General features: G+C 47.3%; 9 protein-coding genes across 9 annotated transcripts; 3 read left to right on the forward strand and 6 right to left on the reverse strand.

Moving 5' to 3' along the window:
• Positions 1–2,980: 2,980 nt before the first annotated feature.
• Positions 2,981–3,175, forward strand: N7471_001635 (uncharacterized protein; the record flags this gene model as incomplete). The annotated part of the gene is made up of 1 exon (XM_057274356.1): positions 2,981–3,175. One exon carries the CDS (start codon positions 2,981–2,983, stop codon positions 3,173–3,175), a length of 195 nt encoding a protein of 64 aa, XP_057142535.1.
• A 264-nt stretch (positions 3,176–3,439) lies between these two features.
• On the forward strand, positions 3,440–4,048 carry N7471_001636 (DUF3716 domain-containing protein; the record flags this gene model as incomplete). Its single annotated transcript, XM_057274357.1, has 1 exon — positions 3,440–4,048. The coding sequence occupies one exon, from the start codon at positions 3,440–3,442 to the stop codon at positions 4,046–4,048; it is 609 nt and encodes a 202-aa protein (XP_057142536.1).
• Positions 4,049–5,258: 1,210 nt separating this feature from the next.
• On the reverse strand, positions 5,259–6,362 carry N7471_001637 (DSD1 family PLP-dependent enzyme; the record flags this gene model as incomplete). Its single annotated transcript, XM_057274358.1, has 1 exon — positions 5,259–6,362. One exon carries the CDS (start codon positions 6,360–6,362, stop codon positions 5,259–5,261), a length of 1,104 nt encoding a protein of 367 aa, XP_057142537.1.
• Positions 6,363–8,906: 2,544 nt separating this feature from the next.
• Positions 8,907–10,660, reverse strand: N7471_001638 (cytochrome P450; the record flags this gene model as incomplete). Its single annotated transcript, XM_057274359.1, has 4 exons — positions 8,907–9,331; positions 9,400–9,739; positions 9,796–10,337; positions 10,405–10,660. 4 exons carry the CDS (start codon positions 10,658–10,660, stop codon positions 8,907–8,909), a joined length of 1,563 nt encoding a protein of 520 aa, XP_057142538.1.
• A 407-nt stretch (positions 10,661–11,067) lies between these two features.
• On the reverse strand, positions 11,068–12,670 carry N7471_001639 (cytochrome P450; the record flags this gene model as incomplete). The annotated part of the gene is made up of 2 exons (XM_057274360.1): positions 11,068–11,504; positions 11,578–12,670. The coding sequence occupies 2 exons, from the start codon at positions 12,668–12,670 to the stop codon at positions 11,068–11,070; spliced, it is 1,530 nt and encodes a 509-aa protein (XP_057142539.1).
• A 214-nt stretch (positions 12,671–12,884) lies between these two features.
• On the forward strand, positions 12,885–13,815 carry N7471_001640 (uncharacterized protein; the record flags this gene model as incomplete). Its single annotated transcript, XM_057274361.1, has 3 exons — positions 12,885–12,951; positions 13,012–13,229; positions 13,294–13,815. 3 exons carry the CDS (start codon positions 12,885–12,887, stop codon positions 13,813–13,815), a joined length of 807 nt encoding a protein of 268 aa, XP_057142540.1.
• A 104-nt stretch (positions 13,816–13,919) lies between these two features.
• On the reverse strand, positions 13,920–14,924 carry N7471_001641 (NmrA/HSCARG family protein; the record flags this gene model as incomplete). The annotated part of the gene is made up of 1 exon (XM_057274362.1): positions 13,920–14,924. The coding sequence occupies one exon, from the start codon at positions 14,922–14,924 to the stop codon at positions 13,920–13,922; it is 1,005 nt and encodes a 334-aa protein (XP_057142541.1).
• Positions 14,925–15,032: 108 nt separating this feature from the next.
• On the reverse strand, positions 15,033–15,760 carry N7471_001642 (uncharacterized protein; the record flags this gene model as incomplete). The annotated part of the gene is made up of 2 exons (XM_057274363.1): positions 15,033–15,373; positions 15,439–15,760. The coding sequence occupies 2 exons, from the start codon at positions 15,758–15,760 to the stop codon at positions 15,033–15,035; spliced, it is 663 nt and encodes a 220-aa protein (XP_057142542.1).
• Positions 15,761–17,083: 1,323 nt separating this feature from the next.
• On the reverse strand, positions 17,084–18,841 carry N7471_001643 (Zn(II)2Cys6 transcription factor domain-containing protein; the record flags this gene model as incomplete). The annotated part of the gene is made up of 1 exon (XM_057274364.1): positions 17,084–18,841. One exon carries the CDS (start codon positions 18,839–18,841, stop codon positions 17,084–17,086), a length of 1,758 nt encoding a protein of 585 aa, XP_057142543.1.
• Between the last annotated feature and the right edge of the window lie 365 nt (positions 18,842–19,206).

Below are 19,206 nucleotides of genomic sequence, written 5' to 3' on the forward strand. Positions count from 1 at the left end.
ACACGCCATATTTATAGCAGACAAACCTAGATATGGCTGGCTCCTTGCCCCGGCAGCTCTGCAGTGTGCTCGCAAATCAATCTTGATTTCAAATCATTGAAGTTATATCAGAAGTACCCGCCAATCTTCCATTTCGGGTATAGGACTGGCGGGACCAGTGGAAGATTGAGCTTTGATTTGTGATTCTTGTCACTGGCTTTCGGCTCGATTTTGGCCCGTCGGTGATGAGGTTGCGACTTCCGTGGTACCAACGGAGTTTTATCGTTGAAAGGAGGAATGGGTCTTCTGGTTTTTAATCGAGAATCTGATTATAGGCTACAAAGCCAGTTTGATGTGGATGGTCATCTTGTTTTGCCTTACTCGGCTGATTACTTGTTATGACATTTCCACATTATATGTACAGTAATGTTCGAAGTCAGATTTACTTGCACAGTCTTAGATATTAATTCCCGATCCCAAATTCCCAGAATAGACACTATATTTTACATGACGCGCGTGGGACCTCGTATTGTGTAATTTACACGAAACCGCTATACACATGGTAGCCCTGTGCCCCTCTTGGCTCCTCCTGCTGGCCTCGAAGATCCACTCGGGAAGATGTTCCGCTGACACAGCGGAAATAAGCCATGCCTCTTGAAGTTACCCATTAATCCTATGCCTATCCCGGGCTACATGTACAAAAAGGCGTGGAAACACCGTCCCACCCCAATGATAATCTTCTGGAAATGTTTCTCCGGGGCTAGGATGTGGAGACTACTCCTGCTCCCTTGATTATGGCAACTAACTACTGGCGGACCTTATAACTAAGTGGAAAGCATATTTTATCAGGAAAGCTTAAAAGGAATTATTCCTCCGTCGGTGTAAATGTTTGCCGGGCCCCACAACAGTTGCATAGATCCCTGGTTATGGCATTCTAGACATTATGCGCTAAACTGGAAGATCTGCTAATCCCTGCTGCAAGCCTAGCGATTATTAGAACGGAGGTGGCTCCCGATATCATCGTGAGCACTTGAGCCAACCGTAAGCGACAACCACTGCTGCACTTCGTAGTATAGAGGAGAGAGAACAATGCTATATATTTTCTCAATAGTAAACTATTGATTGCTCTCTACAGAAGCACCCATCCGCATCCTCGCCAGCGTATTCATTCTTCGATGTGAAAAACATCACCAGGTCTCCTATGCGGCCTTCAGGGCCTTTAAGCCAACTCCATTTGCTTATTAGTGCGGTAAAACTGAAGCTTTTGATTATCCCTGATGCAAGAGTCACGCACCCTGGGCCTGATGTTATGAAAGTGTTATATCCTAGTTTCCTCAGGATTCAGCGGATATGTATTCATGCTTCACATTCTGGCTCCGCATCCCTGTGCAGGGCCCATCGGTTTGTCTCGTAATGTTTATATGAGGGAAGGACCTGGCGAGACTGGTGGGTTGCTTATTCTATCTGCATATATTGCTGGGGTTCAATACCAGCTGGACAAAACGAATCATTGCCATGCTCGGCTAATGAGCTGTTATCAGTTGTGAGAGTAAGACACAAGATTAATGGAGGTCGGAGAGTATTCGCGTGTTTTTATTATGTTCATTGTTGTCAAACGAAGTACCAATAACACATTAACCTCGATTTTGACAAGTTTGGGTACATTTACGTTTTCAAGGCTAACCTCAAGTCAAAATAGAAATTGTAACAACCAGTAGGTAGGCTGTCCGGTTATTCAGAGTATATCTGGGCCAGTATAACATCCTTGCCTTGTATCTCCTCCACTGGGCATACTCGGTGTTGCATAAGGTGCCATGTTTCGACTGCAGAGACCTCGGGTCCTGCGCCAGCCGCAAAGGTGCTTTGGCAAGCGCAGACAGAACAAGAATGGAAAACTAGTTATATCCATTGGATGTCGCGGTGGAGTGGTCAGGGGTATCTGCAAGCTGAATTTGGTAATATTAGACCAGGCGTCGTCATGGATTCGCAGGCGGAAAGGTGGTTGGAAGAAGCTGATGAGTTTGGGTTCATTATGATATCGATTGGTATGTGGTGATTCGAGTGGTGATGAACGATGACTTTATGCTAACTTTGCGCAGTTAACGCTACTGAGTTCGATCCGTCGTCGCTCAAGCCATTAGCTTGTTGAGTAACAATGAAGACAGTAGAGGAAGACCAGACTCAACTCCTGCGAACAAAATAATACACAATCTTTTGGCCTTTAGAAGGCTTTTGTTGATTTGCATGTTGTCAAAAAAGTCTGGATATTGTTTATTCGCACTCATGCAGAGAACCGGAGATGGAAGTGCGCGTTTGTTGGCGGCCTACCAGCCTAAGGCCAGAGATGACCCTTTCTTTCATCAGTCCCTCTTTTGTTAGGCAGGCTCACCTTCTCTTCCATTGCCAGACATCGATTTATCGTTTTTCCTCCCGCTCCCCTGTCCCTTCAAAGCTCTATGTTGCCTCTTTTGCTTCCTCTTTAATCGCCATGAATTCCAATTCGGAGCGAATGTGACCCGAAGCCGACGACCAGGCTGCGGTCCTCAATCGCGCGCAACCCGAGCCGATCGAGCAAGTGGTACACATGATGCAACCCAACCAACCTGTCAACAATCCACCACAGTTTCGCTTAGTCCTTAAACCCGACGAGCTTGCACGTGAGATCTTCGAGAACCAGACTCGTCTCGTTATATTTCTCGATCGCCTCGAACAGGTCATAAGGCAACGGTGGTTGAAAAAGACGCCGAAGAAGAAACGGTGAGCCTTGATTAATGCATGGCCCAATATGCCCACCTACCATGCGCCCGACTTCCAGCACATGTTACAAAAGAATTTCCCAGCATTAGATGCGCATTTAAATGGCCGCATGACAATCTTGAGGACTTGACAACCCCGAGTCTATTGTTTATGCTTCTCAATTCAAGACCCCGAAATCCTCCCTCAATATTTGTGGTCGTTTTGTTGCGATGACTTCCCACACCTATATATACATAATTATACAATGATGTTCACTGGTCAGGACAATGCCGAAGAATATGGCGAGATATTCGAATGGGGGGAGCACCCGGAGGCGCTTGACTGGCTTCAGTCCGGCCGTGGTTTAAGCTCGGGTAACGGGCTCGATCCAGTTCCACGAACCGCATCCCACTGCGAAGTTTCCTTTCCGAACTGCGCGGCATATGGGTCGGCGCTTTAATCGCGCCTACGGCTGGGAAGGACATACGTTTTGTTTGGAGGGTGATTAAGCATTTGGCAGAATTGCAGATTTCATCACGTCCCTTTCGCGTGATATACTTTTCTCGTTGCTCTTTCTCCCTTCTCTATTTCTCATCACTCCCCTCTGACGATCTGAACCAGTCAAGGTCGCCGCGATGCCAGAGTGAGATAGATACTCATCCTTTAATACTATTATCAGAACTAGGCTAACATTTCTAGTACCAACCAAATCTTGTTCCCCGCAATGGCCTATGGCCCGACTGAGAACAACCCCCCGGCGGGACCCTGGGCTAGAGTCGCACTCCGCCTTCCTTGGCCTGTCTCCAAGCAAGATGACAAGATCCTCTCTCCGCTATTATGTCTTCTTTATCAGCAACCTTTCAAGAGGGAAATAAAACTTCGTGAAGGTATCGATTGGAGTGCAGAGACCTTTTACATGCGTATTGGTGAATCGCGAAACCATGTTGAAGCGATCTATATCTTCATGATCGGAGATATCTGCGACATTCGATGCGACCACTGCCTACGAGGCCGGGGTCCTTTCCCCCTCTGCGTCGTAAACAGACAACATGGTGCACCTAAGGACTGTGCCAATTGCTGGTGGGCATCTACCAACCGCAATCAACGATGCTCCTTTGCTATTAGAGGGACCGTCGCATACCAGCAGCAAGTCCTCCCCAACAGGGGAATCTCTAACATGTCACCTGCCATGCGTGAAGACTTTTGTCAGCTTTTGAACCACTACGGGAAGCACGGAATCTATTCACCCCACGTGTTAGATCTCTCATATTCAATCTTTTCTCTCTTCGTGCAATGCCTCGCTACCGTCGCCCTTTCTACATACCTGGGTTAGGGTATGCGTGCGAAAGCTATCTTTCCGGCGATCTGGCCTGCCTGCGCGTCGTTAGTGGCTGGTAGAGACCTAGCTAGCGACCTACTGCGGACCTCGTTGAGCTCCCGAAACCCGCCTTCCTATAACAAGTGGCAGAGAACCTGTCGGGCAATTGCCTAGATTATTAGCGTGACCGAGGTGAAGTTGCGCCGGTTTATAGAATGGGGTGGAATGGAATCAACGCGTCCTTCGGCCCTGCGAGCATGGTGCGATCCTTTGAGCTGTTACGCCTCCATTGGAACTTGACACGCATCGCCGCCATGCGTGGGGCCGCACAGGATAGTTATAGTGATACGGAATCCGACGACGACAGAACAACCGATACAGTGCGATCACCTCTCTGGCACTTGCCAGGTTCTCGCGTCCCCGGAAAACATACTCCACTCCGCAGATAATCCAAGATCGGGCTTATCGTCTGAATCAATCACCAAAGTAATAATGGATACAGCATTATTTCTTGCATCATATAAGTTCTCGAGTTTATCCATGCTGCATGTTCGCCACGCAGAGTGCCACCAGATTCCCGGGTACACCATTTGAGCCATGTCATATAGCTCATGGTACTCTAGATCTCTTTTCTCAGAGCCTCGTGATTTGTTGAATTGCCAAATGCAATTCTCCTTTCAATGTGTTCCTTAATTGATGCATACGGGGGTACGATCATTGCTGAGGCGTCTGGTTCTTGAATTTTTTTGGAATTGGCGTGGTTCTCAGACGAGACCTCTCAGAGTTAGCGATCATATCAAGGCATGGTTTTTCAGAGCATGGGATCGGAGGACATTGTTCCAAGGTTTACTTGCTTTTCTTTCTGTGTAAACCCGTCTTCAACGGCCACAACATTATTGCCTTTGCTTTACTTCACCTACTTTTTTACGCGTAAGTCCGTCCTCGACGGCCGCACTTTCATCGCAATGCTTTTCATGTATTTGCTACGCAGCAAGCATTCGTGCTTCCCTGCAGATCAGCCTAGGTCGGCTGACATTTCAGAGAGTTGGTAGACAGACTGTGCAATCATGGAGATTACATGTCGTTATATCGATGATGAACAGAAACTCTCATTCTATGTGTTTTGATGCTTTGTAATAGAAGGATGTTTGACCACAAGGAAAACGTGGTATATCTTCCTTGGTGTCTTTGAAGACCCCTAGAGATCCACAAGTTGACTAGGAAACTATTGGACCTTGCCTCTCGAGTCAACAGGCCAGATTTCCTCAATGACGCCCCCTCGATGGGCGTAATAGAAATCATGCAAGTTTACCGTAGGGTCAATGTGACTCGGTACCATCTCAACGCGATCGCCAACCGAAAGCGCTGGGGTACCCTCCTCCCAACTGAGTGAGCCATGCTCGTCACCAAGAACACCATAAGTGTACCTCGGGTCCTTGCACTCTGCCAAGCCACTATCCGTCGTCAACGATTTCAATCCACTGTCGATTGTGACCGACTGAGGGCCCTGTTTGCTCAGCACAGTTGACAGAATCGTAAGACTGTTGGAATAGAATGTGCCCACTGCATTTCGGTAATCTGTATCCATGAAAATGAACGATCCAGGCTGAAGCTCAGTCACACCCGGTACTGTGGCGCAGAATTCGGCCGTTCCAGTTCCTCCTGTAGTGACCACCTCAATGTTGAAGCCTGCCTTCCGTAGAACGTCCGCAGTGTTCGTGAGAGCCTCCATAGACTGCAGACATTGACTCTTGCGATCTTCTTTATCATGCAAATGCTGCAAATGACCCTCATACCCGTGGAGCCCGATCAGTTTCAAATGCTTCAGACCCTGCACATGTTGTGCTAGGGTCATAGCTGCGTCACCTGGCAGAACACCGGTGCGATGAAGCCCAACATCGAGATCAATCAAAACCGAAATTGGCTCGTCGATACCGGCTGCGGCCAAAGCCTTGTCAATAGCCGTTGCGCCAGCTTCGCTGTCAACAACTATCCTGATCTTGCGGTGTCTGCGGTACAGTTCTACCAGCCTTTGTACTTTTGCGGGGCCGATGATCTCGCAGGTGATAAACAGGTCGTCGAATCCGGCCGCGGCGATGACTTCAGCCTCGCTCACTTTGGCCACGCAGCCTCCCTTCGCCCCCGCTTTGACCATCTTGCCGGCTAGGATCGCGCTCTTTGTTGTTTTCAGATGAGGGCGGATGTCGAGGCCAGTTGGTAACAGCTTGTCCATCAGTTTTTTGATGTTGGCCTCGACAAGATCGAGGTCTGCAATCATGGATGGTGTGTCGAGGGTATCGACCCTGTCGCCGACTTTGGGGGAATACATGCTGAATTGGAAGTCGCGGATCTGGATGAGGTGGAAAGCCAGTTCTGTGCTGGTGATGGTCAGTGTCTGGGATTGAACCTTGAGAGATTTTGTAGGACATAAGGGGGTGTCGCCATTTATAAGTTGGGGGAGAGAACGCAAGGGGTAAAGATGCCCCCATGCTGTTCCATAATATACCCCCGCACTAAAGATTGCTTATCATCTGGGCAGGTGGGGGGTGTATCATTCGACCCTCATTTGTGCGGGGTACCTACATGTACGATGTTGCATTTGCAAACATGGAGCATTACAACGTTTCATGCAATCTCTACCACAGTCTCCCTGACCTCCAGGGCTAGAGGCCCGCATCAACCTTTTTTATCATGGTTTACGCCATACACTACCTACATGTAGGTACAAGACCACGGATCGACCCAGACTAGTCCCGATTAAATGTTCCCCTCTCAAGTCTTTACGAGATGTTACTGCCCAGATGAATCTTCGGCTTCTTTCTTCCCCCTGGATCCCTCCTAAATCTAGCAAGAATTAGTCTTGGCATATAGAGACAATTAGACCTCCGCAAAGCCAATAAATCAAGGCCCATCATAGCCCATTGAAGCCCATTAAGGGGGGCCTTGGCGCTTACAAACTGGCGTCTTGTAATCGCTGTATTCTGGCCTTCTGCTAATTTTATAGAGCTTAAATTTAAAAAAAAATATAGAATTAGAATAGCTATCTAAGTATGCATTTCAATTTTGAATAGAATCCGACTAATGGAGGTCGAGATATCGCGAAAAAGGTTAATATTAATGTTTTGATGTTAGATGTATATTTTGGGAGTTTGCGGAAGTACCATCACATTCTGAGTGAATCTTTGTAATTTAAAAACCATCTAAATAACGCGTTTTCTTACATTTTTAATCGTAATATATAGATTTAACTAATTGCTAATCATATATCAATTAAAATAAAAAAATATTACCCTGATATAAGGGCTAGAAACGGGGTCTAAACACAAGGTAATTAATTTTTCAAAATTTTGGGCCTAATGGGAGTGGGTTGGGCTTTGCGGAGGTCTAGCTCAGACAATACACTGTATCCCTCCCCTCCAACGTCATTGTATCTTACTCGATTGACGGGCCATACACCTGACGCCTGTATTATCTTTACGCCATATGAGGAAATGTTTGATGAACTCATTGATTCAAATTGATTCAACGTTGAACGACGTAGTTTCAGATTCGGCAATCCACGCTCCCATGGGCACCATTTATTTTTGAAAAGACGGATACTTCCTCCCTTTCTTCCGAAATGAGGATTGTTCTACATGGACAGATATTATCCAGTGAGTCTGCTAGTAGTAACACTAGGGCATCATACGAACTCCTAGAAAGCATGGTCGGAGTTAGCCTTACGGAGCCACAGAGCTTTTCGAGGGATAAAATATACTCTGCATTCGCTATCAGTAGTGGCTGGTCAAGCAAATTCTTCCCTCACGGAATCGAAGATGAGTTCTTTAGTTGCTAAAGTCACATTTTGGTGTTGCCGTTGAATGTTAAAACTGTTTCACCTCGACCACGAACATTCCTGTCGTATGTCTGACCCGGTGATCCCCAAGAAAAGCTCGCCTTCTTAGCTTTATTATTATCTTTCCCGTGTCGGAGCTCCTTCTCCCGCGCACGAACCCTTCGACTGTGTTCTTTGTTCTCCCGCCTTTTTGCTATTTGTTCTGCTGTTTTCGCCGAATTCTTCCCCATAAACAAGTTTTTCAACCAATCCATGATCATGTGAATGTATGTTTTCTACGTACAGCACGATAGGAAAACTGGAAACAAAACAGATTCCCGGTTGTTGGACGAGACCGGTATTGGCCTGACAAGAAGTGAGAATTAACCGATTCCCCATCAACAAGTATAACCAAGTTGCGTATCGATACGGATGTATTGGGAATGATTCATATTCTTCATGAGAAACTTACCACAAATTGGGCTGTGCTTTGTAGTCACTACATTTAACTTATCATCGCAACATTTGATTGCAACGAAGACCAAAAGCGTAGTGAGCTAACGTATACGAGCAGAGAAAATTGAGGGACATGTTAGGTTGGCGCACTTTCCCCTGTAATCCTCAAAGTCTCAATGCATTAGGGTCTAGACAAAGTCATCCTTCTAGTGGAATTACTAAGCCACTGATCCTTGAGTTCAAGACAAAATCAATCTGAGATCAAGATTGTACTCAAACTCACGTCTCTCGCGTTGTGTAAGAAGCCAGGCACTACAATTTTACGGAACTTTGGTGTCGCACATTGCGCAGTAAAGAGACCTAAGCTAGTCAACTTACTGCACTTTTGTTTCAGATTGACACTTAGTTGGTGACACAGTTTACAAAAGGTTGAATGGAGTTCGAAAAAGTGGTCAAAAGCGACAGACAAGTGATATAAGAGCTGTAAAGTGCAACTGTGCACAGTCTTCGTACATATCTTGGTTGAGTAATTTAACAGAGCTCTGATCAAACCACAGCTCTGCTTTCATACCCAGCGTTCAGCAAGTTTTACATCCGCCCATATCATTTCACAAGAACCCTAATGCCTTTACTTGAGGCTTTGGATCGAGGCACAAAGCGGTCTCTGGCCAGCTCCACATCAGTGTGATCAGTCTCATATAATTCAAAATCAAACCTCCGAAAAAGAGTGGCAATGCCGATGAAGAGCTCTGCATAGGCTAGTTGAAGCCCTACACAGGACCGAGCTCCACGCCCAAAAGCGACCATGTACCGTGAGAGAAGCCGGCCATCTGCAGCACGGGGGCTACCTAGCCAGCGGCATGGGTTGTAACTGTGACTGTCTGGGAATACAGACTCATCGTGGGACACACCATATATGTCCATACTGACAACGGCGCCAGGGGGAATGACATAGTCTCTGTATGGGATTGTGTCATTATCAGCGATGCGAGGAATTCGTTGAGATGTTCCATAGGCTAAGCGCAGGGCTTTTTTCCGTTCATTATTCGTCAGCAAAAAAATGCATAATGTTATGGAGATATGGAAAGACGCTCACATTCGTTTATACAAGCTGAAAGGAATGGCAACTGTTCCAGGGCCTCCCATGGAGGTAGAATGTCAGGATCAGGAATACCAACAGTCAATTCTTCCCTCAGGCGCTGATGTATGGATGGGTTGTTGACGATGTGAAATACCGAAATGGTCAGTGCTCGCATGGTAGTCTCAATACCTGCTCCCACAACACTGATTGCTTCGTGTTGCAGGCGAAGGGGCGTCACTTCCGAGCGAGGAACATCAGACTGAATAATCGACGTGAAGATAGTGTCCGGACGATGGCCCTTTACGTCTTTGTCATGTGCATTATCCAAGGCCTCTTCCACTTGGGTGAGCATTTCCTGTGATTCCATCCATTAACAAGGCATTAAAGGCCGAAGTGAAACCATACTCTTACTTTGTTGAAGTTGATAACATTTTTCATGCGTGGGTCCAACCATCCCACCAGCGAGTCAGGTAGTAACTGCATTGTCTTGACCATCCACGGAAACTGAGTGATCCAATGCACGCCCTCAAGCAAATCAATTAACGACACCACAAGCCCAGCCTTGAAATCAGGGTCTCTGATGAAGTTATACCGTCTTTCAAAACAATATTCAATGATGATATCAGTGGTCCAACAGCCCCACATCTCGTTGATAACTAAAACACGACCTGTGCCCTGGAACTCACGTTTCAGTCGAGAACAGAGCTCATCCATATGACCTCTGATCACCGGAATCCTGTCAGATATCTTGCGCTTGGAGAAGAACGGGTTCAAAGCGCCGCGACGAATGCGATGTAAAGAATGATCCGAGGTAGCAAAGGCAGAGCTGGGATTGTTGAAGCGATGCTCCAGATCTTTCAGCTTACTGGCAGGCCTCGACGATCCGTAGAACGTTTCGAAGAAGGGGGCATCTTGGATATGCAGCTCCCGTGGATTGATTCGGATGATAGGGCCTACGCACTATCTATTAGTAAATCCTCTCACATCATTGAAGGCCCCGAAGAGGAAGCAGTCATGTACCATATTTTTCATGCCATTCGCGGTACTTGAATACAAATTGGCCCCCTTCACCATACAGAAGCTCGTAGTATGCTTCTGTCCAATATGTCAACGCAGCAAGTTTTGGCCCAGGAAACTGTGCGAGAGGGCTCATGAAAAGACGATAAATCACTAGCCCTCCAGCGTAGGTGACGAGGATGCTCAGAGTAAGCCATGACACGACCCAGACATCCGTCTTGGTGTCAATGAAGTGCACGAGGTCTGAAAAGATACCCATGTTGTGTGCAAGTATAATAGAAACCTTTGCAGCGAATTCTTGAAGATGTTTGGCCGTTTCCAAGTGATGCATCTTTGATATTTCAATCCCTGTCGGGCGAATGACATATATCCTAACTCGCCGGTTGGTCACGCTAACTAAACCCCCGGTTACAGGTACCTAGCTTAGAATATCGCCGGACTGTTGATGCGCATCCCACACTAAGTATATCCCCTGCGTATCGGGCACTTCTTTTATGGCTCATGATATTGGTTATGAGTTCCAGTTGGGGGACAGCATAGCTCGTGCATTTCGCCGGGTTGCGCACGAGCGACTTTAAATTTTCACAACGATAGAAGATTACATTTGCTAGGATAGATCCACCCTCTCTACCCTACCCTCTCTACCCTATCGGAAATACTATGTCCTCACTTGACCAAAACACGAACCCCTTTAGTTCCGGCTTTAGCCACCGGAATGAAATAGTCGGCATCCATATCAACCGCATTCCTTTTAGTCTCGAAAAGTTCCAAATCGAGCCGACGAAAAACATGAGCCAAGGCCAAATACATCTCGGCATTAGCCAGGTTCATCCCAAGACACATGCGGGGTCCACTTCCGAAAGGCACGAGGTTTTTTGAAAGTCCTCGATGTTGGTCACTTTCTGCCCCACCGTCATCTTGTCCTAGCCATCTTCCTGGTCGGAATTCATCCGGATCTGGGAATATGTTGCAGTCGCGGTGCTGCAAATAGGATGTCATGCTGAATGGGACGCCTGGAGGGATAACATACTTTCCATACTTTATTGGGAAGTAAGGATCAATTCTCACAAGGCGCTGGGAGATACCAAACGACAAGCGGAGAGCTAAAACGAAAATTTGAAAAATTTAAAATTAGCCCAAGGGAAATGAATTTACTTTTAAACTTCCAAATCTCACCTTCTTGGACTACTGCGTGGAGATAAGGCAACTTTTCCAGTCGCGAGAGAGATAGCGGGGAGCCTACAGGGTCTGGCATCGCATCGCGAAGCTCAGCCCGTAGCCGCTGGTAAATCGCTCGATTGTTCAGAATATGGAAGGTCGCCATAGCCAGAGCGGTTTTGGTAGTCTCAATCCCAGCTCCGGTAAGACTAGCTGCTTCTTGCTGAAGGAGGTCGAGAGATTTCTCTTCATTTTGTAGAAACTTCGAATGGAGAAGTTCAGTGAATATTGTGCGGTGATTGTCCGACTTGGTCTTTGTGTCTTTATCCGCCATTAAGCGCTGGATCTGAACTCTAATCTCGCCGTGGAAATCAAAGACAGGCTTCATGTCTGGGTTGAGGATGGCAACGACAGAGGGTGGTAATGATTGCATGAGGGCCAGGAACCATGGGAAGTGACCAGAGAGATGAAGGCTTCGGGCAAGTTTGCGAATTGATGTGGTGAATGGTGTCTGAAAGTCGGGATAATCTAGGAAATTGTAGGACACCCCGAAGCTATAATAGTTGATAACATCGGATGTGAGAGCCGCATAAGCATCATCAAGAGATACTGGAAGATATTTTCCCGCATATTCCATTTCCAGACGTTTGCACATTTGGTCCACGCGTTCTTGTACATATGGAAGGTATTTGAATACTCGTTGACGACTGAAAAACGGAGAGACGGCTTGGCGACGTCGACGGTGATGGTCATGTTCAATCACGTCAAATGTGGACAGAGGAAGCCCAAAGCGATACTTCCAAGCCTTGGGCTTACTGTAACGTGATTTGTTCGAATAAAGGGTCTGATAGAATTCGGCGTCCGCAATGTGCACCTCCCAAGGATTGATGCGAATGATAGGGCCATATTGCTGATGCCACTTCTCTATTTCGAAGATGAATTGCCCTCCTTGAAAAACATCCTTATAAGTTTCATACCATCCAGTGAGAGCGGTCAACTTGGGTCCTGGAAATCGTGCGAGAGGACTTAACAACAGCCGGTATATACCAAGCGCAGTTGAGTAAACAACGACCGCTAAGACGACCACCACAGTTGGAGTGAAAGGATTCATGTTGTTATTCAATATCAAATGATAATAAGAAATATCGATGTGTTCTGGAATTGTATCTTCTATATTTTATGCTCTTCCTAGTAAATACTCGCGATCTGCTCGGGGACTAAGAACCTCCCTCGGGGGCATACAATCAAAAGTCGCCGCCTCAAATCCTTCACCCCAGTAATGCATAAACACTCCTCAATATCCACTTTGAAACAGCTCTAACAATATGGTCGTCCGCATTCTTTGTCTTCATGGAATGGGTGTCAATGGGGACATCTTCTCATTTCAAACAGGTAATACCGCCTTTCGATTTCCATTCATACCTAGGTAAGTATTAAGCTAAGCGGTTTTAGCTGGCTTGCAATCTCAACTCCCATCCAACTATGTATTCTTCTTCGCCAATGCTCCCGAGACTTGTGATCCTGCACCGGGAATGGGTGATTTCTTCTCCGGTCCCTACCGATGCTGGTACAACACTCCCACTACGAGCAAGGTGGCTGCAGCGCATCACTTCGTTCAAAATATCATCGAGCAAAATGGTCCTTTTGACGGGGTCATAGGCTTCAGTCAAGTAAGTCCTCTGGCGCAATTGGATGAGAGGCTGTTTGAAGATCTTGATCAACAACCGAATTTAGGGCGCAGCTGTAGCAGCCTCGATGATTCTCCATCATCAACTGGAGAGCCCAGAAGAACGATCCCTCTTCTCATTTGCCATATTCATTGGTTCACCGATCCCATTTTCCAAGTCCCTAGACCACGGAATCGACCTCCGCGGCTACTTCGGTCTCGAAACATTTCAAAAGTTCCACCAAGTCCGGCCAGGATGTCCAACCGTAATCCCTTCATATCTCGTCACAGACAAGACTTACTTGCGAGGAGAAACAGAGCTGGAGGGGAAGGCATTGTGCGGTCTTTCGGGCTCGTTCTATCAAATGTTTCACCCGACAGTTGATTCAGCTCGTATTTCTATTCCTGTTGCGCATGTTTATGGCTCTAACGATCCTTGGATCCGACATAGCATAGATCTTGTCGGACTTTGTGATAGTGAGAAGACGTATGTTGTTGAGCATGATGGGGCACATGAAATCCCTGGAGTTATTACAGATGAACTGTGCGATGTGGTGGAGAATACAGCCTATATGGCTGGATGCTATTAACCTGGTGTGGAGATACAGATTCTGTATATGGGAAATGGAATCAGTGACAAAGTAAATATATTCCTTGAAAGACCTTCCGTTCCCAGTCCCCATCCTTCCAGTAATCAGAGAGTCCCAAACGATGCCTTGACATGGTCTTGATGGACATTCAGAAAATCAAGAAAACTAACTGGTAGAATTCCCAATTCCGCGGAGAGTTTCTCTACATCAACCTTGCAGCTCTGTTCGTTGAAGTAAGTCTGAGCCCAAATGACGTGGCTTTCACGGGCCAGTCGATCGATTTCGGGTTTCTCCATATACTGCGCGTCCACGGGTCTTCCTGCTACTTCAGCCAGCGCAGCCGCAATCTCCGGGGGTGTGAGGGCCTCAGATGCAATATCGATCTCTCGTCCATGAAATTGTTCGGAGTTAGTCAGAGCGATGGCAGCGAACCGACCCACATCATCCGGGCTGATCAACATGGTTGGCGTGTTGGGTGTCAGAGCAGTGCGAAACACCCCGGTACTGAGCAGTTCTGGGAAGAAGAATGGCGCCAAAGGTTGGAGATAGTTGGACATGAAGGTGCAAGGGCGAAGGATGATCCAGTTATAAATACCCGACGCCCGGACTTGGTTGACGTTGGTCGCTTTACTTAGCCAATATTGCTTGGAGAATTCACAGCTATTCTCCCATCCTGGGAAACTTTCATGCTGGCCTGTCAGGGCAGTGGCACAATAGACGAGAGTGCGGACGGTGCTTCCTGGCTGGGTAGCGGCTTCGATGACATTTCTCGCATGCCGAGTCTCAGCCTCGGGGTCCGTCGGAGACGGAGAGACGTTGAGATAAATTCTTGTAACGCCACATAATGCCAAGCCTAGGCTGCTGGGGTTGTCGAAATCGCCTAGGGCCAATTCGACTTGGAGATTGCGCAATTCCTGCGCTGCAGGGGATGTGATTGATCGCACCAAAGCCCGCACTCGGACATTTAATTTTGATAATGCCCGTATGGTCGCTCTTCCTTGGGTACCCGTGGCCCCGGTGACAAGGATCAAGTCTTCCGACATGGTCAAAGGGAGGTGCAGATAATCTCTGGGGTCCTTGATGATGGCTCGCATACTGGCGTTCGACATCTTTACTTAAATAACCCAAAATGAAACTATACACCGTCGTCACGGTGACTATCAAGGGCCTTCGGGTCATATTCTGTATCACCTATCGGGCTGATTTCTATCTAATTTTCACTCTTCGTTCATGTTACCATCGTTACTATTGATTCTTCCCAAAATTCGAAGCAACCGAGACGTAATCTGTCTCACCTCCCCCACATGGTTATCATTCCTTTGCGATGGATTTGCTCGATCCCGCAAAATACTCATATCCTCTTCGATATCATGCAGCATCTCCCCCAACCGCATGGTAGCATGACGCAAAGCCTCGCGCGCGACAATTGTCATTTCATGACTATCTAGCTGCATATTGCCCAAATGTGCCGTTGCCTCAGTTATAACTACTGCAGGCTTGGTTTCCACTGACCTATCCCTACTTCCGTTGCGAGTGCTGGGTGGATTGTTGGATGTGTCTAAGCCACCCCCGTTAGCCCGCCACTAAGTTGAGTGGATCATGCCGGGCTGAGGATTCACATACCAATACCCACACCGTTAGGTTCCTGGTTCTCTCCCCAGCCTCCGAGGATAGACCCAACCGCTACCTCGTACAGCGTGAGTGTCTTTATCACGGCATCTATCATTGTTTGTAGCATCCGCGCGTCCAGATGCGTCTCTGTTGCGGGGCAGCCATGCAATAGTTCCCAGTGCTCGACCAAAGCTGTCCCGATGGAGAGGACTTCATCTAGAGACATTTGATGGGTGTCTAGTGAAGATATAGTCGAGATGTTTGGGAAGCAATTGAGGGTTTGGGCTGTCCGGTCGATACAGTTGCAAGGCTGCTGGGGTTGAAAGCGCTGCATAATTGGAGTGTTCCGAGCGAACAGTTGAAAGCTGTCCGCTTGTCTGAAAATTTCGTTCTTTAAAATTATTATAAGGGCGGGTTTGCATCGCACTACCTCGCACTACTGGGAATTGAAGGGTTTTGTACAATAGAAACTGACTTGGCAACGCCAACTAACTGACCATTACCTTGCCGATCAACAACAATTAATGCTTTAGGACACTTATGTGCTTCCGAGGAATATGCATGGCACGCATATATGCTCTGGGATTGCGGCAGACGTCAATTTGGATACACGCCACCATAAAGAGGTATCGTATGATGTAGTATTCGGTACAGGAGCCGGGGGCCAGGGGGGTTGACTAGAGGACCATAACAAAGAATGGCCCAAGACAAAAAAAGGGACCTCGAGTTTTGGTCGGGCACTTATTCATATCTCCTCGGGCCTTTTTTCCATATTATTCATCCATCGGGTACTTTCCAATTCTTCCAAGGTTATTCGCTGGGTACTTTTCTGTCCAATCAACGATGTTCGAAAGTACCCGACGCGCATATAACCGTGCCAAGCGCCCAACACACGGCGTATTTGGCCATATTTGGCTGTCACATGTAGGTTTGTTCTAGTGTCAAGAAAGGAGGGGATACTAGCTTGAATGTTTCAACAAGTCACAACTAGTTTGGCAAGATCCAGGCGAATCGGAATGTGTACATCAACGAAAACGTTGTGTCAAAGGGATTGATCCTTCCGGAAAATGCAGGTTTCACATCACCGCTTTCCTCGCCGCCTCCTACTTTGAATCCTACATATGTACTTTGCACACCGCCTCTCTCGCCGACTCTAGGTACTTGCACTTTCTATGTAGGCTGCTAACAAAAACAAGTTACTCCTTCACATCTTCAAAAATTGATACTCAATTCTACCTAGTTAACTACCCATTGGCAATTTCTACTTCTTTCATAGTTACATATTCATACATTTCGTTGTCAATTTAATCATCAACATAGCTGCTCTCTGATTCTGAAAGAATATGGAACTCTTGCGATCGAAATGTAGATTCTTTTAACTATATATGCCATAAAATATATAAAGCAGCAGAAGTTATGACAGAATTCCAATTAGGAACACTGAAGGCTGTACTGGGTTTCAGACATAGAGGGGGTTTTATCAATCTCCTATATTGATGTGCAGTAAGTAAACAAAATCATGTGGCATAATGGTCTTCTTTTTACGAGACCCTGTATAAAATCATAAAGTCATTCAGGTTCGTTCGTTTGGAGCATGAAAAATAAACATATCGTTACCAAACCAGCCACATCGAGATGGTAACAGGACAAGTTCCTATTATTCCGCCAATTCCACTCTTCCTTGTAAGGACTCTACACGGTGGTAAAGGTCTTCGGCGATCTGCTTCGCAGATCCTTGTATAACACCTCCTCCGGGCCCGACAAATCTCCTGATATCGACCAACGTAGCCAAGAGTTTCCCGATTCGACGCCGTAAGATCTGTCTCATAGCTCGTGATTTGGCCTCGCTTCCCACTCTAAACTTTCCCAGGAATAGATCACAGTTTGCCTCCGGAACGGGACAGGTAATATTTCGATCGAACGCGCCACGTATAGAGCGCTCAAAGCGAGCAGCAGACTGATGAGCCGATAAAGTCCTCGTTCCGCTGGGGGAAATGGGATTGGAGTTTATCGGCCATGCAGTTCGAAAAATGCGCTCCCTCTCGTGCGCGGAGATCGCTGCTCGGCGAAAGAGATCTTCGAAAAGGGAGACAACACATTCTGCAAGCAAGCTCAAGGCCATCAGGCTGGAAGGCCGTGAATAAAGACATCCTTCGTCTTCGGGTACATCTCTACCACATTTAAACAATTGCTCTTTGAGTAGGCGAGTGTCCCGCTCGGCTGTCATGACCACATCAATTGTTAGGAGCTTTTTGTCCGTGCCACGAGAATGTTCGAGCAAGGCGAGACGACGGAGAATAGTTAAGTAGCATTGACCCTGACATGGGCCATCGGACTCGGAAGCTGGTCGGGTAGTGGTGCGTGAACTGAGACTACCATTTCGATTGCTTGGCGTGGCGAGCGAGCCGATTTCTCGGTCGCGATCATTGCTGAGAGAGGTATGTCTGCTATGATCGTCGGGCTGTCTCCAATTCTGTGAAGAGCGCATTGAGGGGTTTTGAGGCCATGAAGAATTCGCTGGAATTGATGGTTCCGCAAATAGGTCTGATGATGAGAATATGGCCGAGCGAGAGATTGAGGATGAAGCGAAACTGGTAAAATCAGGGTCGCGAAGTCCAGCCGTATCCCCAGACGCTTGATCCCTCCTTGAATGGTGCCTAGCGGACTGGGAGTTGCCAGTACAATTGGCGGTGTCAGTTGTGTTTCTATTTAGAAGCTCTGGCAATTCTGACTGGGAATCCTGGAGGCTGAGGCGCCGTCCCATGGCTGCTTCTGGAGGACTTGATAAAGGTAAAAGGTCATTGAACGCATATGAAGTCGTTGTATTAGTGGCCGGAGCAATATTTTGCGTCATTGGCCAAGAGGCGCTTTCCAGGCCCAATTTCTTCCTCTTCAACTCATTCGGGTTCCGCCTAGGCGGAGCGGCAGTGGGTAACTGACGCGGTAAGAACGGAAGTTGACAGTCGATCGAGGATTGGATGTCCTCCATAAATGCATCCTGGTATATATTGCCCAAACCACCTCTCTGGGAGGCTATGCCGGGGCAGCTCACAGAGCTCGCCAGTCGATCAGTTGTGTCAGATGCGAATGGAGTATCATGCATAGAATCAGCCAAAGATAATGAAATCGTGGTGGTTGAATCGGGCCACTGGCTCATAACATCCTCTTCTTCCGTGGCTAGAGGCGCCGTGTCTTCTGTCTGGGCAGGTTGGGCATCCGAATCTCCACTCGGAAATTGAGCACCCCGAGACGAAGCATCTCGCTTTCTAGGTCTTCCCATGCGACGGAGTGGGCTATATACACAATGAAGTCCGTGCTTCACACAGCGGTCACACTCGGGCTTGTTTTGGCTGCATTTGATTTTCAAGGATTGGCAGGCGTCGCACGACGTGCGAAGTCGTGCCTGGGAAGACATGATTGGACCAGAATAACAGCATCGGGTGATTTATAATGACGCTCAGTCAAGTTTCATAGAGACCTCGGGAGATCACCAGGTCAATAATTTAGCGGGGTTGATGGTCTCCAGGCTGCGACCTTCAGAGCTCTGAAGACTGCTGACAAATATGTTCTGGGCCCCAACTCGGGAAGGTAACCCGATGTATCCGGTTGTGCTTTGTTCCTCAGTTTTACGTGCATGGGCTGTGAGACCAGGGGATCTAGAGACTACCGTAGAAGCAAAGGCGACAAATATGTTCTGGGCCCCTCTCGGGAAGGTAGCCCAATGTATCCGGTTGTGCTTTGTTCCTCAGTTTTACATGCATGGGCTGTGAGACCAGAGGA

Source organism: Penicillium samsonianum (assembly GCF_028829775.1).
Source record: "Penicillium samsonianum strain IBT 33392 chromosome Unknown utg000001l_segment0_segment0, whole genome shotgun sequence".
In the NCBI taxonomy this organism is placed as follows: Eukaryota; Fungi; Ascomycota; class Eurotiomycetes; order Eurotiales; family Aspergillaceae; genus Penicillium; species Penicillium samsonianum.